Consider the following 18,831-nt stretch of genomic DNA (forward strand, 5'->3'; position numbering starts at 1 on the left):
TTTTTGTTATGGTGTCCTCTCCTTTCCTTTTTTTTTTTTTTGCTCTTGTCCCCAGTATGTAACACTTCTTTTCTCACTATTTGCTGGTATTTGCATAGTTCATCCTGTATGCAAACAAAGTCTCAAAATGTTTCCAATTTCAGCAGTGGTTACTTAGATCTACAGTAACTTTTGATTTCCTTTGCTGAAATGCTTGCTTTATGAAATGCTCCTTTACCCCAGTTGAATTTGGAACATGTCTTGCAGAAGAGTGTATTAATCAGATTGTTTGCTAAAGCTAAAAGCATTTCCTTCTCCTCCTGGAAAAATTTATACAGATTGTCCTGGGCCCTGCAGAGAACTGGCGGTCATAAACTGTGAATCCTCTTGGAAAATGTTGGTCATTTCTAACAAGCTTTGCTGGAGTTCTTTCCTCTTGTAAAATTTGCATTAGTGGTGGGTTTGGAGTTCCAGTTTGGAAAAAGCTAGCTTCCCATGTATTTTATTGCTCTGTGTACGTTAGCCTTTCCCATACTTAGTATTTACTTCTCCTATTTAAGAATGTGTGTGATTCTGATAGTTGCTCTGTGCAAGCTGCTTAATAGGATGGAAAGCTTACTGGGATTTGTTTGTTTTCCCCCACGTGTAGGCTCGTGTTATGTATGATTTTGCTGCCGAGCCCGGAAACAACGAACTGACCGTCAGTGAAGGGGAGATCATCGTCATTACCAACCCGGTAAGCGGAGCGGCGGGACGCCAGGCTCTGGGGCAGCGTCCCCAGAGAGAAGCGCTGTTGGGTGACGTGGGACAAAGTGCTGGCTGCCTTCCCCCCTGCCGAAGCAGCCAAGAGGTTAATGCGTAGGGTTTGCTAGTGATGTTGTGGCAGTGAAGGTGAGGAGCACAATGCTGGGGGCCAGGGCATCCCACGCAGCCCTCTTGGTGTGGGCCTGCACGCTTGGAGTTCTCTGCTCAGCCTTTTGCCCTCTCTAAATGGGCTTTTTTTTCTTGATTAGTGGCCTGCTGTTTGGGGGGGCATGCAGCCTTTTGCATACTTGCTCATTACATTTAATGATAATTCTGACACTGACTTACTTCAAAGTTTTCTGATTTTTTTTTTTCTTTCAATAATGACTTCAGCATGCCAAGAGACTGGTATGTTCGGAGAATTTACCACAACATCTGTTGCTAAATCTGTGGTCCTTTCACAATTAAAGCAGTATGTACAAGATGCAGGGGAGGAGTGGGGAAAATATTTAAGATAAGGCTGTCAAGGAATTTTAAAATTAATAGTACTCTTGAACACAGACATTTGACATGTTAATTTTTGATGGATGTACTTTTATTCTCTTGTAACCTTCTTATACTAGTAACAGGAGAGTTAGTTTATTGAACTTTTGAATTTTCTTTAGTGGTATGGCTCAGATTTTCATGTGAACAAACAGTCTAAATAATCTGGCATAGAGGATTTTTTTTTTTTAGTTTATTTAACCTGGTTGAATGGAAATATTAAGAAATTAATTTAGTCTCTAGAATTTAAGTCTTTAAAGAGCATAATCAGCCATAGTCCTGATCAGTTACTTGAGAAGACTTGAGTTGTCTTTCTTTGCTTGTCAAAGGAGTCCTTTAGAAACATGACACTAAGCATTGCATATTTTGACACATTCTGTACCCGAAGAACATGTGGTTACATAATAAACGATCAGAAGTGCTTTCAAATTCAAGCTTCTTTCTCGTGTTTGTTAAAACTAAAGTCCACAGTAGCCATGTGAAACATGTGTTGGTCAATAATTTATGTTTAAGTGAGTATCTGGTTCTTCAGCAGATTTTAAGTTAATTTGTTCGTGGTCATACAGTCATCACTCTTTCAAGCATTGCAGTTTGCATTTGAACCAACACAGTGCTTCCTGCAGCATTGTTTAAAGCATGACTGCTTCATTGTTGTTTTTTTTCTCTCTTTCTCCTTTCTTTTAGGATGTTGGTGGAGGCTGGTTAGAAGGAAAAAACAGCCAAGGAGAGAGGGGACTTGTTCCCACAGATTATGTTGAAGTAAGTGACTGCACTGTGTTAAGCTCTAAGAAAGCAGAACTACTGAAAAGGCCATCCTTTGATTTGCTGTTCAGCCTTTATGGCTCAGACGTAAAACTTGCACTATATTAAAGCTCAGAGTCCTTAATCTCATGGAAGCAACTGTAGGTGATTTTGGAGGTCAGTGCTGACATCTCATTCAAAGCTACTGTACTTCTTAGTGGGCTCTCAGGAAATGCAAAGGGAACTTGGCTGTCATAAATACAGGTAATCTGTTAGCTGTGAGTGTTGGCTACTCTGAATTTCCTTCTGGCTTTGGGTCTCTCACAATCTGGTACCTGATTTGCTTTCTTGTTTGAGGATACAGATGTGAAAATGAAATGTTTCATAAAACTGCACTGATGATGTTGCCGCGGCTGACTTGCCACATGTTTATAGATCTCTGGAGCAGAACGCCAGTTCTGGGTTTTGGGATACAGCATTCCGTCCCCATCTTGCTCCTGGGGGCAAGGGCTGGCTCCTGTGTGTGAGCATGCTGGTTTGTTTAATGACTGGTGTTCCTAGGTGAGCGGGTAGAAGTGCCTTGCTGGCTGTGGTTCTTGAACTCTAATTCATTCTTTCTTGGGGGGCCCACTACTGGTAAGTCTGCAGGCTGGCAGCTAGGTCAAGGATGTGATTCCTGCAGTCTCATCAGGCTTTTTCTCTCCTTCTCCATTTCTGTTTGTTTTTTGTTTATTTTTTCCCCCTCTTTTCCTTTTACTTTTCCCTCCTTCATTTAGTGTGAGCTCATGGTCTGGTAGCTTTTTGCGTGTCTCAAATGGATCCTCTCGGTTCCCAAGCAGTTATCTTAACACCCTTGTTAATTCTTGGTAAATTTATGGATGGGTGTTCACTGCCATGGGTTTTCCATGTTACACTGTGGTAATGTAAAGCTGTTTCATCTGTTGTGGGGTAATGTGGAGGATTTATCTTCACAACTTCTACTAAAAGGTACAATTGAATTTGAGTTCAAAAATGACACTCAGTGACTGAATACAGAATTGTTATAGAATCTTAATGTCTCATGACAAGCATGTTAGGATGATCATGCAAGATAATCAGTACATTTTGGTTAATGGAAGTATGGCAAATGTTTTACAACTTTTTCTATTTCAGATTATAAATGAAGGTGCAAAAGATGGAATTACTTGTGGTAACTCATTAGCTGACCAAGCCTTTTTTGATTCCCTCTCTTCAAATACAGCTCAGACCAACTCGGCTGCTAAGAGCAGCAATCAGGTATGTCTGCAGGGTTTTTGGGCACAGTGGGTGATGAAGCAAGTTCCTGCATGGTCTCTGGTCAGTTGAAGAAGTAGTTGACTTTGGTTTTGCGGAAAGGATGTGTTGGATTGGTTTTGTCTTCATTCCTTTCTCTTTCTTTCTTTAATAGCTTTGTCCAGTGTGTCAGCTTATAAGTATCTATTTTTAAATAAACAGTGTCAAGTTAGGTATAGGAGGACATATGTTAACTTAAATGTGAGTTGTTTGTCATGGTCTTCAGACTGCAGCATATCCCACATGCAGCAACACTTAAATGCTTCAATGACTAGAGGTTAACAGAAGAGCAAAACTTGCCTTTTCCAACAGCACATGTAGAGGTCTTGCATGTTGAAAAGTAAATTCTTTACTCATCATAGCAGCTGGAGATTCACTCCTACTCTGTGGAGCACTTAAAAATCAGGTGCTAGTATTCTTGACTGTAATTTGCATTGCAGGACTTTAAGATGGACCAAGATCACTCTTGAACTATATATGTATATTTTTGTATGAGAGTGGGTGCAGCAGTTCTTTTACGATGTGATGTTTGGTTTGTGCTTGTATTCTGCTACCAGTTGTTACTCGAGATTGCCTGACTTCAAACTAAAAGGCTCTAGCTTTACTTCAGTGGTCACGTATAGTTTGCATCGTTGCTGCCATATAATAGAGAAGTTTGAGAGAGTGAAGTGGGGGCAAGTTCCCTGCGGTGCCTGTAAGTGCTTCATCGTGCTCCAGGCCAAGGCATGATATTAATGCATCTTTTCTTTGGCTCCTGAATGCTCTGTCTGTGCCTGTTCAGAGCTCTGGCCTCACTGTGACTGTTTCATTGTTATCAACAAAGTGTGTATATGTGTGTATATGTGTGTGTGTTTATATATATGCGTGTGTATATATAATTATTTTTATATAGACACATGTATACATATATGTGTGTGTAAATATATAAATATGTATGGGTGTTTATATAAATATATATATATGCATATACGGACACACATACATATATGTATTAAATTAAGGCCGAATGGAATATTTGGGGTAAACACAGAGCTTTTGAACTACCTCTTGGGTTAGAGATCCAAAAGCATTGACTTTTTCATTCTACTTAAGTTCAATCTAACTCTAAAATTCCTAAAAATTTTGCAGGCAGAGTAGAAACTTTGCTGCTTCTGCTTTGTCTGTTAACCCTGCCCCAATTTTGTTTCCTTCAGTGGAGTTTTTTTAGGAGAACTTTGTGGCTGAGGAAGCTTGAAATAGTTGCAGCATTTACTTTGAATCTGAATTCTGAATATTGTTCTCTTTATGAAGAAATAGGAAAAGTATAATTTAACCCAGGAGGAATTACCTGCAGCAAAATACAAAGTATTACAGAGTACTTTCAGCAGTAACAGAGGTTTCTATCAGAGCTTTGTCAGTGCTTAACACAAGGTGCTCATATGCCTAGAAGAGGGCAGCCCTCTTGCCTGCATGGGAGGAAAATTAAAATAAATGTATCTATTCTGTTATAAATAATAGAGCATTACTATATTAATTTATGTAGGAAAGGTGTACTTCTGGCGGGAGGAAGGCTGGAAAAATGTAAAATATGGACACTTACTACTATTTATGCCAGATAATATTATTGTAAGGATCAGCAGTATATTGCCACAGTTTGTGCCAAAATACACAGTTTGTGGGTTCTTTGCAAGAAATGTTGGAATGCAGTAACTTCAGGTAAAAAACTTAAATCTTCTGTATCGGTTCCTTATTCTTACTGCTAATATGAGTACTGCTAATATGAGTATGAGAAAGAGAAGTGGGGTGAAAGAGAAGCACCTGGATGAGGCTAAGCCTGTGCAAAATCTGAGGGGAACTAATAAAAATTGCTGCGGGCTGGTGAGTGTGTTCCCCCTGCTCCCCCGTACCAGGAACTGGCCAGGACTTTGTCTCAAGTGACTTATGTTTTCCCCAGTTGCCCTGTAGTTGAGCCAGTAACTGCTGTTTGGTTATATATTTTCTAGAAAAGCAGCAGATCTTGTTTTGGAGACTGGTTTCTTCAGCTTCTGATCTTTATCTTGTTGCTTGTTCCCAGTAGGAATTTGTGACTAACTTTGTATGTTGTGTAGCCTGGGTTCAGCTTCTAGCTCTCCCTGTGCCTTTCTCCACCGGGTCAGAGTTCTCTAGTGCAGCATATAATCTCCTTGCAAAAACGCTGTGGTTGGTCATCCTCTTGATTTGAACAACAAAAAAAAACACCTCAGCCCATTTGCTTTCTTTATGCAAGACATTTTTCTTGTTCTCAACTAAGCTTTATTGTGACTTGCTTGTAAAACAGAGGTGTCAGAGTTGTATAGATCGCTCCTGTGTACCTCTTAGGGTGCCAAGTGCAGAGGTTAAATGCTCCTGTTCTGATGTACAGAAAACCACTACCCTGGAGGACTGTGTCAGTTTTAAGAGGTCGTAGCGAGCTGCTAGTCCCCTGCAAGTAAGAGCCTCTCATTAGAGCAGCTGCTTACAGGAATATACAGCTGCTTATACAAATACAGTCTTCTGCTTTGCAGCCTGTGTTCCTTGTGCCTAGATGTATTTGCATTTGGTTCTGTTAACTCACAGTGACCCATAAATGTCAAGGCAGGCACTTTACACTTACTCAGATGCACAGTTGCAGGTGCTTGACTTGCTCCACATGGTCTGAGGGATCTGGAGGGAGAATGATGTTTACTGAGCAGCAAGGTCGCTCGCAGTACATGGCCCTAAATCACTACGGGTTTCCCAGATCAGTGCCTGTGGGTGCTTCTCTCTCTGAAAGTTGAACTTACCTCTTCCAGCTACCTGCCTCCCAACTTTTGTGTTTTCCAGGCCCACTCGAGGGCTTTGGCCTCCCACTCTACAGCCCTGGAATGATTGATTGAATTTTGGTGTCATGGAAGGATCATCAGCTAAATCACTGTCCCACGCCTTTCTGTCTTTTCATAAGGAGGTGTCTGTTGTGGTTGTTTAGTAAATCATCTCCTGCAAATCAAAACAAAACCCAATAAGCAGCAACCTACATGCAGCAGCTCTTGCTTCCTTTTCCTCACTGAGAAGCATCCGGCGGCCGCCGCGAGGCTGCTGGCCGTGCGCCAGGCCCGGCTTCGCCACAGACGTCAAGTGGCAAAACCCAGGGGGCAGAAACGCGCTGCCTGTGCGAAAGGAAGCGCTCGGCGTGACCCTTGAGGAGCTCACCCTTCCTCTTTCCTCGCTTCCTTCTCCAAGCTGTGTCCCAGCAATCGGTTTGGCAAAGCTGTCAACTGCTCCTGCCAGCACAGGCAGCAGGAGCTGGGGATTTCAGAGCTACCTCTTGGGGGATCAAGGCAGGCAGGGGAGGTAATGAAGCTAACTACGGTTTAGTCCGTTTTTCCCTTGTTTGTGTGACTTCTTTTACACTCGAAATAGAGAAGACGAAGAACAGATAGGAGAATGTGATGTTAAATCACAAGTGTTATGGGCTGGTGGAGCATCTGATCTTTTAAAAAATATTAGTCCATAAATAATAATAACTAAGACAACCCTTAGCTGACAAAGGCAGGAGCCGTAGCCCTGGCCACACAGCAGAGCCGGGCAGTTCTGAACCTGCAGCCTTGGAGAAAGCGACTGAAGGGAGCGGGAAATCTTTCTGCTGTCAGGCCTTGCATGGCCATGCAGGCCACTAATTTTAGACTGAAATCATTCAAGATACTTTCCCAGTGAAAGAAGGAAAGCCAATGCATAATTGTTGAACAGAATATAAAGAAACAAGAACATCATAGGTATGGAAAATCCTTTCTCTTCACAAGGCTGGGACTAGCGAAAACTCCTAGTTTGGTGTGCAGGAACTGAGACAACTTGAGGTTAGTGACCTGGTGTGTAGATGTAGTGCCAAACATGCACAAGGAAAGCACTAAGAAAACTGTTAATTCCCAGAGCTTTCCTTCATTTCCCTCTGCTAGTCATAGCTTAATGTCTAGAAGACAAATAATAGCTGTTTAATTTGTATACCTGGGCTCACCCATGCTTCTTGAATATATTATAAACAGCAATAAATGCTAAGACTGAAGAAAACAAATATAGTCGTTGTAATACAAATGTGCAATAATACAGTATTCCACTTGCGTGAAGGTTCAGACTTGCACCGATTCCTGTAGTCCTGAAGCAGTGTTCCTGTTTTTTGTCATCTCTGTGTCACTGGAGTGAGGCAGCAGAATTCTCATGGGACATGTGTGACTCGGTTGTGTTTGGTTGGGTCTAGTCTGTCCTGTTGAACTAGTATGCTAAAAAACCTTACCAGAAAATATATGCAAGTAGGTCCTCCAGGGAAATTGCAATAATTGAAAGTGTTTATGGATTTAAATTATTGCTTCCATAATTCTGCATAAATATGCATGTTTGTAAGCATGGGTAATTAAATATTATAGAAATAAATGTAAAGTATACTCTGTATGGGCATAAGTAATCTTTATAGGCATGTCATAAAAGCTGTCTAAATGGAAGTACAAGCAAAACTAGTTGTGGGTGAAATGTTTTCAGAAGTCACAAAAATACCTGAAGGGTTTTATTCTGGGTTGCTGCTTTCATGATTAGTAATTTCCAGTTCTCATTACAGCTGATGACAAAATAACATCCTCCACTGTTAAGTATATCGTGAAGGCAGCTCTTGTCCCCTCGCATCTAAGTCACAAAACTGCACTCAGACCTCCAAAAGGAATTTGTGGCTGCTCATGTTTAACAAGAATTCCAGGCAATCAGTGCTGTAAAATACTGGTAATGGAGGATTATAAAACTGCACTCAGACCTCCAAAAGGAATTTGTGGCCGCTCATGTTTAACAAGAATTCCAGGCAATCAGTGCTGTAAAATACTGGTAATGGAGGATTATGTGCTTAGAGATGCGTTGCATTTACATATTTATTAAAACACAATTACATAAAATTATGTTTGTAGCCTGTAATGGAATTGCGAAAATGCAAGAGACAAGCAGCAAGCTGTTCAACTGCAGAACTGTTCAACTCTTCATAATGTTCTCATAGCCTCAGGCTATTCTGACTATTTCTAAAAGCGCGATTTGCAATTACAGTATTTGCATGCTTTTTATCTTTTTTCTTTATTTGTTTTCATGTGCCTTCATATTTTGCAAGTTGTACCCTGGTCTAGCAGCTCACCATTGACCAGTTATTACCGGAATATTTTGATTTGGAGATGGTGACAGTCTTGTCAGCCCTTGTATGAGCATGTTTGCTTGCACACATGCTTACAGTGACCTGAGACACGTGGCATTCATATGCTGCACTGTCTTCCCCCTGCCCCACAGCAGGAGATTTAGTGCTGTATATTCTTTTATCTTCTGCATAAAATTTTATCTTTTTTTTGTTCACTGAGCACTTTTTACTTTAAGCAGTGAGCTTTGACATTTGTCATTTGGACTTACAATCTGAAAAGCCTTGATGGTTGTCGTCTTTGGCTCCTCCTCCAAGGGCAAAAAGGAAAAGCCCTGCAGTCTGTTATACAACAGAAAGAGATGGTGCTTCTCCCCCAAAGAAAGCATAAAGGTGGAACGTAACTTTTTTTTTGAGTTGAATCAGGGATCAATAGATGGAAATTCTGTGCTGATGCAATGCAGGCTCTAACCCACTTAGACTGTGAGGAAATACTTCCTTGCCTCACAGGTAAGGAAGTAAAGAAACAGGAATGAATCTGGAAAAACAACAGAAAACCATAATTATTCTGCTCTTAATGGTTCTTCCACTGTTTTTTTTTCTGGCGAAAAGCAAGGAGTGCCCAGTGGGTGGACTGGGCTTGCAAGGAGGCAAAACACGACTCGTTTGGGTTCTTGGTGCTGTGCTTTTTGAACATCATTAAGATGACACTTCTTCCCTGTTCACTTGCGATTCATTTGCTGAAGATATTGACCTTACATCTCCAAGTTGAAGATTTTCATGTTGTTTTTCCTCCTTATTCAACTATAATTAAGTCTTAAAAAAACATGCTGAACTTGCATGTTCTCTGCCCTTAATGGAAGCATATTAAAATATTTAGTGAAGTGCTCCCTCTTCTTCCTTATCCCCTAAGAGCCCTTTTTTTCCTCCTGGAACAGCAGGAGTGAGCAAGGCCAAAACAGCCTGAGGTGTTACTTGTGTTCATGCTCAAGGAGGGAAGGGGCACAGCCTTTCATTCACACGTTGCTTAAGTAGGCATGGTACGGCATTTCCCTGTGGATTTATATTTGAGGATTGTGCTGCACACTTGGGTGTTAGGTGTACTTTGTCAAGGTATATGGACTGAAGACATTTTTGAAGGGAGCTGCGTCTTTGTGCCCTGAATGCAGTGATCACTTGCAAAGTACTTACCAGTTTAATTAGGATTCCTTCAACCAGCCAGAGCACAGTGCAACCACAGGAATAGTGGCTTTGTGGGATTTGCCAGCTGCTGAGACCTGCAGAGCTGCTGAATGGGCTGAGGTTGCTCTTCTGACAACTGCCGCGGCTCTGCTGGGCCTCCATAGTGTCGTGGGACCTTGAGGGTGGGTTCCCTCTCAGGGTTCAGGAAGGGGGGAAGGGTGAAAAAATAGTGATTTTTGTCTTCCCCTTGCTCACAGTCTGTATGTATGTAGGAAAACTTTTGATGAAGGATGGAGTAATTGCAAAGGACGTTCAAATGATTCTCTTCCCCTTGCTGTACAGCATGTGTATTGGCAGCTGTCTTGAGGTTTTGAGGTGATCTCTCTTGATAGTCACTCTCTTTAATAGTGCACCCAATATTAATATTATTGCTTACGCGTTGTTTTGCAGTAGATTTTAAGCCTTCTTTGCCTCCCACTCATGTACCAGGTTTCACGTGAACTGCAGCGGAGAGGAAAACTTTACTCAGCCTTCTGGCAATCACCCACGTTGGGACTTCCATTTGCCAGTCATCAGCACAACATGCATTGCAGAAGTACATGCAAACGAATGTACATGCAAACTCTTATTTTCTAGGTGCTCTAAGTTAAGCTAGACACGTTCTTTCCAACGTGTGTGCATTTTCCTTTAGCAAAGATATTAAGCTGGGGCATGTGTGACGTTTCCTCCCTATATAATCTCTTAATAGGCAAACATCTTAGGAGGAACAGATGACTGCCCTGTAAGCTACTGGTAACATCTGCAAAAGAGTTAGTCCAGTGTCAGCTGTCCAAGAGTTAAGTAGACCTCAGCATTTTACTTACCCAAGAGAGCATTCTTCTCAGATCAGATTATTATCCTCAAAAAAAACAACAAACCTCTCTAGAAGCTGTTCCGCACAGTCCCTCTTTCTCCATCAGGTCCCTGAGACACCTGTAAAACATCTGTGAAAGTGGTTGGGTTTTTGTCTTTTAAATGTGTTGCATGCCAGAAAACACTTGTAATGTTTACCTTCTGAACACACACTTGTTTCACAAAGTATTTTCTTTTTTTTTTTAACTCCTTTTGCTTACAAGACAATGCTTCAGATCCACATAGTGAACCAGATCTTACTTTGATCTTGTAGAGAAATAGATTTGTCTGTAAGCTGAAATAAGAGTTGGAGAATTTGAGGTGGGGAGGGGGATAGAACTCACTGTGTGTGTTATTGCAGAAACAATCATTCTCCTCCTTTGCAGTGTTTGAGAAGGATAACTTGGATTTCAGTGAGTTTTTTAAATCTTCTGTTTTAGCAAATGCTCTGTTACATGGAAATGTTATCATCTAATAGCAATTAATTACTATTAATTTTTTCTTTTTTGAGATGCCACTGTATGATCAGCAAAGTGCACTGGCATCTGTGGGTCCTAGGGATTTTTCTTTTTGCAAAACTTTTTCCCTTTGCTGAACAGGATGAGCTTTCCTGCTCCTTTTCCTGCTTACCTTTTCCTGTTCCTTGTGGGCTTTGATTTGTTGTTTTTTCCTTACTGCCAGCTGGTTTCTGTGCCAAAAGTGTCTGGAGCGGAGCACCCTTAACTAGTCAATGCTTTTTCGAAGTGTAGTGTTAAAAGCGAAGAGAGCGAGGCAGGATACTGAGCTATTAATCCCACGCACTGACAGGTGAATGTTGACAAATGGATGCAGCAGTGAGAGAGGTTCTTTCTGTTCCCCCTTCCCTGAGCCTCCCGCCTCCGCAGCAGCGTCAGCAGAAGGGTGAACCTGATTCCCTTTGTCACAAGCCTATGTGAGGGAGCAGCTTTGCAGGGAGCTGCTTCCTTCCTTCCCTCCCTCGTCCCTGCTGTGAATGGGTGACCCCTGGCAAGGGACAGGCCGCTGGCCCAGCTCCTGACCCGTTGCACCGGCACCCACGGTGTGGGCACTTCTCATGAAGCCGCTGCTCTGACTTTGGTGAAATAGAGTTCAATGAAGTCCTTGGGGTCTGTCTGTCTGCCAATGAGCCTGTGGTTTGGTGTGTGTGGTGGTCCACATGCACCATATGCACAGGCTTCTGGTGTTACTGTTAAGTAATTGCTGTAGGTACGAGTGCTTTGCAACATAGTTGGAGCGTAGAATTTGATTTCCCTAGGGAGATGGGCCACTATTGCTGGTGTCACATTACGGGAAAGCTAGTCACGCCTTGGAGGTGCTTACTGCGTTTGCAAGAGCTGTGTAGCTGGGAACTTGAGATCAAGCTGCTGCTCCTAAACCAAACCAGCCAAGTGCTGAATGCACTCACAGCCTCTTAACAGAGGAGCAAAGGCTCGGAGAAGAAAGTAGATAATTCACGCCTTTTTTTTTTTTTAATCAGCACTTTCTTAATTCTTGTCTCCTGTAATGTAGGTAAACAATGCCAGCGATCCGTGGTCAAGCTGGAATGCTGGGAAGTCTGGGAACTGGGATAATGGAAACGCTGGCGATAGCTGGGCGACGAAGCCTGAAAGCGTGGCGGGGCAGAGGCACAGCACTTCAAATAACTGGGAAGCAGCAGCAGCATTTGGCCATCCGCAGGCCTATCAAGGACCAGGTGGGCTAATCTTTTCATTTCTGAATCAATTGGAACAGGTGAGCAATAGATGTGGGAACTGCCTAACCCTTCTTAACTAGATAATAGGCTTTATAAAACCAAAAGGTGGTCTACAATAATACACACCTCAAACCTGTGTGGAGATTTTGCGCATCAGTCTCGTGCATTAACCAATTCCCAGGCATGTTCAACGGGCTTGACAGCTCTGGAAATGTGCACCCTTAAATTTGTGCCCCCAGGCCTCTGTGGAGGTGGTCTCTAATCCCTGAATCCAAAGGCCTGGCTTGCCTTTTGGAAGTCAGTCTTCCTTGCTGTTTTGTGGTATAGGGCTAAGTGAGGAGAACTGGTGAATGCTAACCTGGACTGCATGCATGTGGAGCACCATTGAGTTCATTTTAACACACCAGCATTTTTCCTCCTCAGTGGATTTCTGATGTAAGCTGTATTTTAGGAGGCCAGGAGAGGGAATAACTAAAGAATCAAAAAATGCAAGACTGAACTAGCATGTAGTATCTTCATCTTGTTGATGTTTTGTGGCTGAGGTGGTTGCTTCCTCTTTGTTAAGAGAAAACATTGAACTTTTTTTTTTTTCACTTTTTTTTTTCCAGCAGCTGCTGATGACGATGATTGGGATGATGACTGGGATGACCCAAAATCAACCTCACCGTCTTATCTTGGTTACAAGGAGACTGAGTCGACAGAGGCTGGAGGGCCCCAGCGAGCCAATTCTCGTGCAGCTGCTATGAAGTTGCCACTTAACAAGTAATGCAGGACAAATGTGTATGCACTGAGGAGAATTGGAGTTTGAGTTGTGGAAGTGTGTTCCCATTCAGCCTACCCAAAATATGCAATGGAAATATTACAGGTTTGGGGTGCAAATGGAGATGAGTTTATAGTTCAGCATTGTCTCTAAGTGATCAGAGAAGATAAGTCCATGAAAGGCCTGGAGTATGTGACATAGCTGGATATTCTTGGAGGCTTAACACACAGTCAAATGATGTTTTTATAGGGGCTGAACTTCTGGTCCTATTGTTTAAAATGTAGTTACCTTTAGCACTCTGTGTGCTTAGTGAAATGATGGGTGATGGATGGTTTGCCATGTACCAAAGCTACCCCAGATTTCACTGCCAATTTGAGCTGCTAGAAGTAGGAAACAGTTTTGCTATCAGGTGTAACTTACACCAGGATGAAGCTTTGTCTGGGTTGTGCTAATATTGTTCCATAACTTAAGATTTTTTCTGTTGCACATCTATTATTAGTCTGAGAAACTACCATGTAGTAATGATTTTAAGTGAAAGAACAGAAAATGATAGTAGAAAAACTGTCTCCTTAGGTTGTAACTGAACTTATGGCCTTGTCATGCAGGGACAGACTTTACTCATCTGTGGAAGTTTTGTCCTGTTTTGCAGTACTGCTGCTGCATCACTGTGCCGTCTGCTTGTTGCAAATCTGTATAGTATGGCTGGCATAAACATACCTCATTCAGGAGCATAATTCTTCGCAAACCCTACTTAACTTCCAGTATTTTTGTAAGACTGGCAGTATACTGAAGGCTAAATATCCTAAGTAGAAAGAAAACCACTTTCTGTTTTCTGCAAGCCCTTCTCTGTGGACTTACAGGACATTACAGTGTTTGTCACCTTTTTTTTCAATAAATTTAATTTAATTTTTTAATTGATAAATTATTTATCCTGATTCATGTTTAGAAGCACCTAAAGAATCCATTGTTCTCTCAGATGATTGAATTCTCATCTGAAATAGGGAGGCAGGGGTGTGTGTATGCAGGGAGTGGGCATTGGAGTAGCAGATACTGCTCCATGTCCTGTTGTCATGTTTCTTCTGGTGGGTTGCAAGCACAAACAGCTGTTGTGCACTGTAAGGAACCTGTATGCCTGTATTGCACAAATACAAGCTGGAGGTTAGTAGCTTAAACTCTTCTGCCTTTTTTGGAGAGGCAAATCCCTAGTTCTAAATCCACTCTTAGCACAGATTTCACATAGGATAATTCTTCTATGTATTTGAAAAATGCTAAGATATGTTTACTTAAAGTAGCTGGGGATTCTGCATAGGGAGGGGGAATGAAGACTAAATTGCTTGTTTTTTGCCTTTTTTTTTCTTTTTTTTTTCCTTTATATATATTAGATTTCCTGGATTTGCAAAACCTGGAATGGAACAGTATCTGTTGGCAAAGCAGCTAGCAAAACCCAAAGAGAAAATTCCCATAATAGTAAGTGCATGTATGTGGTTTTGTTTGTTGCTGTTTCCCCCACTCCTTGCCTTTTCCCCACCCTAACTTTTAGCCTCAGGGTCTTTTACATGCATCTGGATCCGAAGAAAATGGTAAATTGGTATGGAACATACAGGTAAAAACAGAACGATCCTAAGAAAACTGTATGCCATTTAAACCTTTTAAGTCATGGTAGACCATGTTTCTGAATCCTGTACCACTGAGAGATTTTTCAGGGTCAAGTCTCCTTGCTTGTTCCAAGTGTGCTGGGGATCTTTGTTTTGTTTTCTTCTTTTTGATACTAATTTTTTCAAGTTGGGCAGATGATCTACCTTGTTTGTGGTCATGAAAATGAGCCTTACTGGGAGGGAGGGCAGGGCGGATGCATGTGCTGTCTAGCAGCTTTCTTGATAGTTACCTTATCAGAAGAACTGTATTCATAAAAGTCTACAGCATCAGGTCACTTTCTGATCTTGCTAACAGGCTGTTCTAGACAGTCGCTCTTCTAGTGAAAGTTGGTGAGTAGCAATCTGCAGGAGTGTCTGCTTCCCAACAGTCCACTGCTCCAGTATCCTTATAGGAGAAACCTGGGTAGGAGTAGATCCTAAAGAGAGACCTGGTAACATTTCCTGAGTCTCAAACTCTTACTGAAATCAATAGAAATTTACTAGTGGAGGGAGATAGGATCTCAGTTTTCAAAATAGGCTTCTTTCAGATAAATGTTTGTCTTCTTGTTTGCACCTGGTATAGCATAATGTATTTATAATAATAATATTTGCAATTCTTGACAGATTGGTGATTATGGCCCGATGTGGGTTTATCCTACCTCTACGTTTGACTGTGTGGTGGCAGATCCCAAAAAAGGTTCCAAAATGTATGGTCTCAAGAGCTACATTGAGTATCAGCTGACCTGCACTGTAAGTGTATTTTGTCTTGTAGATACAAAGGTTACCTGTACATAGCAATTTACACAAGCTATATTATTTATAATTAGGTTGTAGCAGTAAATGATAGCTGTCACTTTTTTTTTTTTTTTCTCCGAAGAGCTAGGGTTTGTTTTCTTTCCCATTTCTAATCCTTCTGTCATTATAGAAGGTGACTAATAGTTACTATGTAGAGTACAAGTTTGTACTCTACAAACTGTAACTTGTAATGCCAAGTTTGCTATTTTGGACACCCTTACTTCAGATCACTTATCCGTAGGTGATGCCTGTCAAAATTCAGAGTTGTACTTCTTTTACAGAACACTAATCGGTCTGTCAACCACCGATACAAGCACTTTGATTGGTTATATGAGCGTCTCCTGGTTAAATTTGGGTTAGCCATTCCAATCCCATCTCTTCCAGACAAGCAAGTAACAGGTAAGTGTTCCCAGCCGTGAATTCATGGGATGGGAAATAGAGATCCCTTTTGTGCATAGTTTATGTTTAGAGGAGTTGTACAAGAATCTTCATTTGAAGATTTGGAATTGATGAGGTCTGTTGACCTCATAGGTTGAGGTCTGTTATCACATAGCATTGCCACTAGGAACACATTTCAGAACTTGAGTTTAGTCCTCTAATCCAGTGACTGAAAAAAAACAGTGATTAAGAAAAATCCAGTGATGAAGAGAAAAATATATTCATTATTGGAGAGATGTTTGTTTTTGCTCAGTGTTTGCTGATGGTCTGGTGAACTGGTTTCATTTCTTTTGTATTTTCTAGAGGAAAGGGAGGATCCTAGTCCCTGACAAATGTTTTTGTTTTCCTTGTGCCAAAAGGTTGCAGCTGTTTTTCCTGATACTTGGTTAAAAAGCATCTTTCATTGGTATAATTTCCTGCCGCATTTGATGTTAGTTCAGCTTAATCAAACTCTCTGAATGGGAGAGTGGGATTGAACTCCTCAACATTCATGAGTTCAGTCAGTGCATTGAATATCTGGGAATATATATGCTTTTTCAGTGGTCTGTGGCTCCCGTTTCACAAGAATATGCTTTTGTGTGTGTGTGTGCAGAGAAGATTGGATACCCGGGTGGGAGGAAAATGCATTACTTCAGCCTATCTCCACTTGTGTGTTTTCTGATAAGATTTTTTTTACACAGCGTTTAAGAAAACTAGTCAAAAAATGCACAAAAGCTGGCGTGTAGCCAACCGTGTGTCTGTGGGCATCACTAAAAATGCAGCAGCTCTGCTGTGTTTGAAGAAAGCTAAGCATTGATGCAAATGCTGGGATAAATGCCGAGGAAACTGAAAAGTGAGGAAGTGACTTCCTCCTTTTAGCTAGCCTCATAGTTAGAATTCACCAGTATTTTTACTTAAATGTGTGCATGCAAAACGAAAACGTAATCGGAAGACCCAGGAGGGTCTGCAAGTTTCATTGTAGCTGTATCATAAAAGAGTGAGTTTGACATCTTAATTAAACCTTGCTTGTGGATTTCTGTGTTTTGGGGGCTATGGGAGAAGCTGATTTATTAGTCTCATGCCAAAAAAAACAAACAAACTTGCAAGCTTGCCCTTTTTTTTTCTTTTTTTTTTTTTTTTTTCCCTCTTCCCTTTCTCTCTTTTTGAAATGTTAGAAGCAGCTTGGGAAGTCTTGGGAGTGCGCGATTCTGTGCAAATAGATTGATTTTGCTCAGGAAAGGATCACAGTTTTGCTGGTGGCAAATGTGCCTAAGGATGAGAAGTTCTGAGTGTTCCTGTTGCCTTTCAGTTGCTGCTGCAATTTCAGTATAGGTCAAGGGACAAGGTACAAGTGTGGGTTATACTCATTCCTCTGCAGTATTTGTTTTACTGCAAAATTGCAGGGAGTGCGTGTTTACGCCAACATTTAAGTTTGCATTGGTTGTAATATGGCAGCTTCCTATTTGCAATTAAAAAAAAAAAAAAAAGTGGGGAGTAGGCTCTTTCGTGAACTGCTGCCATAGTACCTACCCAGTGAGGTTATACTGAGAGTGCATGTGTTCAGGGCTTGCCTTCCACCCTGCTGTGGGAACTGCAAGGCTTGGGGTGCTGGAGGAATCATTCTCTCATCTCTCAGTCCCATCCTATTCACTGTACGCCTTGGAAGTCCAGCATAGTGCATTTCTTCTTTCTTCTCTTGAAGACCCAGTTTGTGCTAAAATGAGAAGGTTCTTACGAATACAATGGTAAAATGGTACTGGTAGAAATATTTATTTTGGTTACCTTTTTTTAAACACTTTGTGATAAATCTCTGAATTACAAAAGAAATCCATTTTTGAGCGTACACTTATGATTTATCAAGCATTTTGTTATTTTTGTGACATTATTCATCTATAAAGAAATATATTTACGGGAAACATTGCTTTCTTTGAATCTACTGTTTGTATTTGAGCAGAGTACAGTTTTAGATGCTTTTTTAGCTAGGATATGACATATTGACAGTTGCTTTTTCTGAATTTTCTGCGCATCCTTTTGACCAAAGGACCAAGTGAACTGTACCTATAAGACATCTGCCTTCTGAGCCTGGGTCTAGATTTTCTCTTCCTCTGAAAACAACACATCACTTTTCATCCAAATTTGCTCCTTTTCTTTGCTTCCCCACCCTCTGCAATTAATCCAGATTGGGTGTGGAGATTGCAGGGACTGCCTTTAAAAGGAGCAATTCTCTCTACAGTAATTAGAAAACCCTTCAAGAACAATATATTGATTTGTTCAGATAATGTTTTCTTCATTTAAATTCTATATGGATTTTAATACCTCACCAGATAAATCCAAGGTTCTGTTTTAATTAAACAAAGTATAAACGAGACAGCTCCTTGAGGCTGATCAAGTGGAAATGTAACTTGTTCAATCTTTGTTCAATGCATTACAGGGCGCTTTGAAGAGGAATTTATCAAAATGCGTATGGAGAGGCTGCAAGCTTGGATGACAAGGATGTGTCGCCATCCTGTTGTTTCGGAAAGTGAAGTTTTCCAGCAGTTTCTCAATTTCCGAGATGAAAAGGTAGGAAATAGTGTTCACACAAAAAGATGGGTAGCAAGGAATTGTTTCCTAAAACAATCTCTGCTTTCAGGTAGCAATTCAGTTTTGTAGTCTGCTGATTTGCCTGTCCTCCAGTGGGCAGTGATGAAGAGCCGCAAAATGATGGGTTTAGTAGATTTAACTCATTGATTAAAATGAGAAACAAACTTTTTCTGACATGTTATTTGCTACCATAACAGAAGTGGGTCTCTTTAAAGCAATTTTGTTTTCAGTACTGTTTTGTGTGCCATTTTCCTCCACTGAAAAAAGAACAATTGTAAGAATTCTTGCCTGTTGGATTTATTATACTATAGCATTCTGGCACAGCTTTGCTAGCTGTTGTCTTACCTGATATAGCAATCCCTCTTTGATTTTCCTCCTATTATGCATCACTTTCCGGATTGATCCTGAT

General features: G+C 41.1%; 1 protein-coding gene and 1 long non-coding RNA gene across 3 annotated transcripts in view; one reads left to right on the forward strand and one right to left on the reverse strand.

Annotated features, from left to right (window-relative positions):
- The window catches only part of LOC148594267 (uncharacterized), a 507,147-nt gene that overhangs the window by 219,991 nt on the left and 268,325 nt on the right, over nt 1-18,831 (reverse strand). The window lies entirely within an intron of this gene.
- SNX9 (sorting nexin 9) overlaps nt 1-18,831 on the forward strand; it is a 52,452-nt gene that overhangs the window by 17,241 nt on the left and 16,380 nt on the right. Inside the window, exons 2-10 of one of the 2 annotated variants that reach the window (XM_088527211.1) lie at nt 629-715; nt 1,951-2,025; nt 3,160-3,282; nt 12,050-12,233; nt 12,842-12,995; nt 14,376-14,460; nt 15,252-15,377; nt 15,704-15,821; nt 18,271-18,401. In XM_088527211.1, the coding sequence (XP_088383337.1) occupies nt 629-715; nt 1,951-2,025; nt 3,160-3,282; nt 12,050-12,233; nt 12,842-12,995; nt 14,376-14,460; nt 15,252-15,377; nt 15,704-15,821; nt 18,271-18,401 (1,083 nt within the window). The remainder of the gene's footprint in view (nt 1-628; nt 716-1,950; nt 2,026-3,159; nt 3,283-12,049; nt 12,234-12,841; nt 12,996-14,375; nt 14,461-15,251; nt 15,378-15,703; nt 15,822-18,270; nt 18,402-18,831) is intronic. The other variant, XM_088527212.1, reaches the window with a different exon arrangement.

Source organism: Tinamus guttatus, unplaced genomic scaffold (assembly GCF_059628265.1).
Source record: "Tinamus guttatus ecotype Peru unplaced genomic scaffold, ASM5962826v1 Tinamus_guttatus_pri_ptg000264l, whole genome shotgun sequence".
NCBI lineage: Eukaryota > Metazoa > Chordata > Aves > Tinamiformes > Tinamidae > Tinamus > Tinamus guttatus.